The sequence below is a fragment of the Vipera ursinii genome (genome assembly GCF_947247035.1).
Source record: "Vipera ursinii genome assembly, chromosome: 1".
In the NCBI taxonomy this organism is placed as follows: domain Eukaryota; kingdom Metazoa; phylum Chordata; class Lepidosauria; order Squamata; family Viperidae; genus Vipera; species Vipera ursinii.
In genome coordinates, this window is record NC_139512.1 from 350,793,874 (window position 1) to 350,800,559 (window position 6,686).

A 6,686-nucleotide genomic window follows, 5' to 3' on the forward strand; every position below is an offset into this window, starting at 1 on the left:
CGTTGCAGAGCAGATTTTTAAAAAGCCTTCCTTTCTTTCATTTTTCAAAGGCATCTTTGCAGACTGTGGGAAATATGTGGCCTCTATCGATTGTTAGATAGTTAGAAGAGAAAACCTTGAACTTCTCAACAGATAAGCTGGCATGTGGGGTTTTTTTTTCCTCTTTGAGAGACTTGTGCCAAATATCGTAATAATGGGGTGTGTTCACCAACGTTTGGAATGCACTTCTGAATTCTGATACAGGTAGTCCTCAACTTACGACCACAGCTGAGCCCAACCTTTCTATTGTTCAGTGAGTTTGCCCCATTCTGTGACCTTGTCTTGCCCTAGTTGTCAAGCGAATCACTGCAGTTGTTACGTTACGGTAGTGACATGGTTGCAAAGTGAACCTGGTTTTCCAATTGACTTTAACTCTGGGACATTGCAACCGTCATAAGTACACGCCAGTTGCCAAGCATCCCAAATTCGATCACATGACCGTGAGGATGCTGCAATGGTCGTAAGTGTAAAAAGTAGTCTTTTTTCAGTGCTTGTAACTTTGGACAGTCACTAAACAAATGGTTGTAAGTTGAGGACTATCTGTACAAGTCCAGTACTACCAGACATGGGTTAAAAATTCAGGAATCCAGTGAGGAGGCCTTTGTGAACCTCTCAAACTAGGTTCTGCACAAATGACAGAGGCTTCAGATCAATATTTTCTTAAGTCATTGTATCCGTGGACAATAAACAGGTAGTCCTCAATTTACAACCGTTACGTTTAGTGAACATTCGAAGTTACAATGGCACTGGAAAAAGTGAATTTCAACCAGTCCTCCTACATATGACGATTGCAGCATCCTCACGGTCAGATGATCAAAATTTGGGTACTTGGCAACCAGTGTGAATTTACAACAGTTGCAGCGTCGTGGGTCATATGAACACCATTTGCAACCTTTACAGCCAGCTTCCAACAAGCAAAATCAGTGGGGGTAGTGGCCCGCTTTATGACCATCACAACTTAGGAACCTAACCGCCAGGCTCAATTATAGCCATAAATTAAGGACTTACAGCAGTTTGCTTAGTGACTGTTCGAAGTTACAACGACACAGAAAAAAGTGACTTATGACCATTTTTCACACTTCCGACCGTTACAGCTTCCCCATGGCCATGTGATTTACATTTGGATGCTTGTCAATTGACTCATATTTATGACAATCCCGGGGTCATGTGATCCCCTTTTGCAACCTTCTGACAAGCAAAGTCAATGGGGAAGCCAGATTCATTTAAAATCCGTGTTACTAACTTAACAGCTGCAGTGATTCACTTAAAAATCGTGGCAAGAAACGTCATAAAATGGGGCAAAACTCATTTAACAAATTTCTCACTTAGCAACATAAATTTGGGGCTCAATTATGGTTGTAAGTTGAGGTTTACCTGTACATATATATTAACCAGGATAGGAAAAATCCATATTTGTGAAAAAGTTCTCAGAAGCTTTGGCCACAGTGATATAACTGAACCTCTGCTCATTTTTTTAATTTTTATTTACATATACATCCTTGATTGGATTATGGTTTCTTCCTTGCTGAAAGAAGCAGCACACATTAACCAAAAAAAAAAAAAGATTAGAGGTTCAGTTACAGCAGTGTGACCAATACTCTTGAGAATTTGTTTCTTCAGAAACATGGATTTTTCTCTATCCTGGGTGATTTGGTTATCTGGGCATCCTGTCTCCTCCAATACTTGGGAGAGTACAAATGTGATTTGAGTAGTAAAACTGAACATATTCTCTTCCCAAGACTCATTATTCGCACTGGGGTTTTGGACATCAATATGGATCTGGATAGAAGCGAAATAATAATAATAATAATAATAATAATAATAATAATAATAATAATAATAATAATAATAATAATAATAATAATGAGGAGGAGGAGGAGGAGGAGGATGAAGAAGAAGAAGAAGAAGAAGAAGAAGAAGAAGAAGAAGAAGAAGAAGAAGAAGAAGAAGAAGAAGAAGAAGAAGAAGAAGAAGAAGAAGAAGAAGAAGAAGAAGTTGGAAGGGACCTTGAAGGTCATCTAGTCCAACCCCCTGCTCAGGCAGGAAACCCTATACCATTTCAGACAAGTGGCTGTCCAGTCTCTTCTTAAAAACTTCCAGTGTTGGAGCATTCACCGCTTCTGGAGGCAGGTTGTTCCACTGGTTAACTGTTCTAACTGTCAGGAAGTTTCTCCTTAGTTCTAGGTTGCTTCTCTCCTTGACTAGTTTCCATCCGTTGCTTCTTGCCCTGCTTTGGAGAATAGCTTGACTCCCTCTTCTTTGGGGCAACCCCTGAGATATTGGAAGGCTGCTATCATGTCCCCCCTCGTCCTTCTCTTCATTAAACTAGACATACCCAATTCCAGCAATCATTCCTTATATGTTTTAGCCTCCAGTCCCCTAATCATCTTTGTTGCTCTTCTCTGTACGCTTTCTAGAGTCTCAACATCTTTTTTACATTTGTAGTTCAAAGCTGAACTATGGCAGGGGTTCCCAAGCCCTGGGCTGTGTCTCACTGCCAGACCACGGTCTATTTGCAACCGGGCTGTGCGAGTGGCAGGGCAGTGTGCATGCACACACACAGCTGGACTAGCATAAATGGTGGGCTGGCATGCACTCCTGTGCTCACAGCTTGCACATTGCACCTCACACGACTGGGGGGAAGAGGGCCGGTGTCCACACAGCTCAACTAGTCGAGCTGCGTGTGCATGTGTGTGGATGCTGGTCCGCCAGTCACGTGAGTCAAGCTGCATGCACCTACGGGCTCACCGCTCATAAGGCCTGGTTCTCCTCTCCCCCGCCGCCAGCCGGGCCACGGAGCCGCAAAGGTTGGGGGATTACTGAACTATGGGGTCGCTTAGCACTGATTGCCTTACCTAGTTGGGTAATGAAACGTCTGCAAGAAAACCACCAAGCTCAGAGAGCACCAAAGACTCCACAGAATACGGATATGGATGTGAAGAGGGAAAGAAAGATAACATTTGGATTAGTGGTTTTAGGCACCAGTTTAGAATCTGAAAGACTCCGAGTTCTAGTCCTGCCTTAGGCACCAAGCCAGCTGGGTGACTTTGAGCCAGTCCAACTCTCTCAGCCCTAGGAAACAAGCAATGGCAAACCGCTTCGGAAAAACCTTGGCAAGCAAATCACAGGAAGTCATCCAGGCAGTTGTCAGGACTCGACGCTGACTCACAGACCCAAAAATGTAGATTCTGGGTGGCTCGGTAATATATCCAGTAAATGCAATATCCAATATTTTCACCCAATGGATGGAGCACTAGAAACCTCTAACCTGCCTATCTCCATCAGTCAGGCAGTCACGCGCATCCAGACTCCAGGAGGAGCTCATTTCCTTAGAAAGCCCTGCTGATTCATCTAGCATGCATTCAACCCTAACTTTGCCCTTGATAGATGATGCTTTCTGCGCCACCCGTTCACTTTGATGGTGGCTTGTTGAAACAAGCCTGCCTCGATTCAGGAAGCGTTTTCCTTCATCAAAACCTAGCAAGACGCGACTTGCTGCGCTTTGCTGGCAATCCTGAGTAGCAGGGAAGAAAATTCAGCTTTTTTTTTTTTTTTAAAAAAAGGTCATTATCTTGATGGCGGTCAACATTTGGGCATTTCTGCTTTGATGTTCACCAGATAGGCTTTCGGTCAGCTCAGAGTTAGATCTCTGCACGCCGGTTGACAAGGTAAAAAAAATAACGCAACGGCACAACATGGGACCGAAAGTTGAAGAGGGGAAAAGAGGCAAATTCTTGCCTTACAGATAGTCCTTGGCTTACAACCGTTCATTTTGTGACTGTTCAAAGTTACAAAAGCTCTGGAAAAAAGGGACTGATGACCGTTTTTCACACTCTTGATCACTGTAGCATCCCCATGGTCGTGTGATCAAAATCCAGGCGCTTGGCAACTGACTCATATTTATGACGGTTGTAGCGTCCCGGGGTCCTGTGGTCATCTTTTGGTGAGCTTCCGACAAGCAACGTCAATGGTGCGGAAGCCAGGTTCATTTAACAAACATGTTACTAACTTAACAGCTGCAGGGATTCACTTAACCGCTGTGGGAGAAAGGTCATAAAATGGAGGGAAATTCACTTAATAAGTGTCTCAAATTGGGGCTCATAATCCTAATCACAATAGTAAAGTTGGAAGGGACCTTGGAGGCCATCTAGTCCAACCCCCTGCTCAAGCAGGAAACCCTATACCCGTGGTGGCGAACCTATGGCACGCGTGGCACGCAGAGCCCTCTCTGTGAGCACACGCGCCATTGCCCATGTCCTAGGCCTTCAGCTGGGTTTTATAGAACCTTTTCGCTTTGGGCCTCTGCTGCTGTGTGCAAAAAAAAAAAGTTTCAATCAATCAATCAATTTCAACTTCTCGTGGGAAAAAAAAGATCTTGAAAAGTTGGAATTGATTGATTGAACTTTTTAATCCCACCCAGTCTCCAGTTACCATCGCAGCCACGCCCACCCAATGGGCCACGCCCACCCGGCACCCGGCAATACATAAGTGGGTTTGGGGTTGCAGTTTGGGCACTCGGTCTCTAAAAGGTTCGCCATCACTGCCCTGTACCATTTCAGACAAATGGCTGACCAGTCTCTTCTTAAAAACTTCCAGTCTTGGAGCATTCACAGCTTCTGGAGGCAGGTTGTTCCACTGGTTATTTGTTCTCCCTGTCAGGAAGTTTCTCCTTAGTTCTAGGTTGCTTCTCTCCTTGATTAGTTTCCATCTGTTGCTTCTTGTCCTGCCTTCGGGCGCTTTGGAGAATAGCTTGACTCCCTCTTCTTTGGGGCAGCCCCTGAGATATTGGAAGACTGCTATCATATTCCCCGCTCGTCCTTCTCTTCATTAAACTGCTAGACATACCCAATTCCAGCAGCCGTTGCAGTATCCCAGGGTCATGTGTTCACCATTTCCAACATCTGTGGAGATTCTCAGTGACTTGTTAAGTGAACTTTGCCCTCTGGCTGTCCGAGGCCACTAGATTTTGCTTTTCCCCCCTCTTTGAAGACGTTTCACTTCTCATCCGAGAAGCTTCTTCAGCTTCTTCCCATCATCCAGACAAAGCTAAAGAAGCTTCTCGGATGAGAAGCGAAATGTCTTCAAAGAGAAAAAAAAGAAAGTCCAGTTGCCTCATGAAAAAGCACCTTTGGGATCACCATTTATAACCTTCCCAGCCAGCTTCCGATAAGCAAAGTCGATGACGGGAAACCTGATTCGCTTAACCAGCACACGAGTCACTTAACAAATGCAGTGACTGGCTTGGAAAAAAAAAAGTCATAAAAGGGCGCAAAGTTCACTTAAAAACTGTCTTGCTTAGCAACAGAACATTTGGGCTCAATTGTGGTCGTACGTCGAGGACGACCAGTATTATGTTAGATCTTATATTTCAGTGTTGTCTTTCCTGCCTCAAAATGAGGGGAACACAGTCAATTCAGAGAATGTTTGATGAGTTACAAGCACCCGCAAAGGCCTTAGTCTGTCCATCCTCAAATCAGTTGGAATCAATCAGAACAGAGCTGGAAGGGACCTTGGAGGTCTTCTAGTCCAGCCCTCTTCTCAAGCGGGAGACCCTGTACCTGTTCTGTACCAGCCTGCTACCGGCCCTGCAGAAAAGGCAGGGACAACCCCTTTACAAACGGCAAGAGGCTGGAATTACGCCTGCCAAATTTATAGCTACAAAAACAAACAAGACACGAACCAAGAAACAGGAGCTTTAAGAAACACGAACTATCCAAGCCGTTGCCTTCAGCAAACCAGCCCTCCCCACACATTCCCCTTATATAGAGTTCAGGGCGTGGCTTCTCTCTGCCTCCTTCCGAGAAGCCCCATTGCCTTCCTCTGTTTACTCCTGATTGACTGCCTCCTGCGTCGGGCGTCCTTGAACAGGGCCAGCTGTGGGTCATCTTCATCCACGCTGTCAGGCTCACACAGCTGGGTCTCCGTGGTGACCAAGTGGGAGGGGCCTGGCTGAGGGCTCTCATCAGCAAGATCTTCAACCCCCTCAGCAAGGTCTTCAACACCCCCCTCCTCCTCCTCTGAGTCCTCCAACCCAACTGCCGAACCCACAGGCTGACCCTGAATCACAACAGTACCATTTCAGACAAGCGACTGTCCAGTCTCTTCTTAAAAACCTCCAGTGATGAAGCACCCACGACTTCTGGAGGCAAGCTGTTCCACTGGTTAATTGTCCTCACTGTTAGGAAGTTTCTCCTTAATTCCAGGTTGCTTCTCTCCTTGATTAGTTTGATTAGATTCTCTCCTGACCTAAGACACTTCCTCATATTCTAATCTCTGTAACCTTCTTTGTTTTTTTCCCCCACAGTGTCCGTTACAAGCCTGGTGATACTCTATCCAGTCCCCTGTGCCTTTAGCAACTTGGAAATTCTTTTTCCACAAAGTCCTGCCTGACCGGAATGAGATTGTGAGGCCGCTGCAAGCAAAGCCCGAGTAGCTTGCTGAGCCTGATCCCAAATAGATCCTGCTCAGCCTAGAAAGAAGATTAGAAGTTTCCAAAGACAGCAGCAGCTGTGGCTTCCTTCAAGGGGGGAGGGGGTCCAGAAAGGGGTCCGTCACACCAAGCGTTTCCCCGTAGTTGTTCTCCAAGACTTTTTGCCTCAAGGAATGCCAAAGTTATTTTCCTTCTGGAGGACGTTCGTTTCCAGCCC

At 45.5% G+C, this 6,686-nt stretch overlaps 1 protein-coding gene across 2 annotated transcripts in view; it reads left to right on the forward strand.

The window, feature by feature from the left end:
• The window catches only part of HNF1B (HNF1 homeobox B), a gene marked incomplete at both ends in the record, with an annotated part of 97,326 nt that extends 90,962 nt beyond the window's left edge, over nt 1-6,364 (forward strand). For both annotated transcript variants that reach the window (XM_083379760.1, XM_083379761.1), the window contains one exon: nt 6,344-6,364. In XM_083379760.1, the coding sequence (XP_083235886.1) occupies nt 6,344-6,364 (21 nt within the window). The remainder of the gene's footprint in view (nt 1-6,343) is intronic.
• Nucleotides 6,365-6,686: the final 322 nt, after the last annotated feature.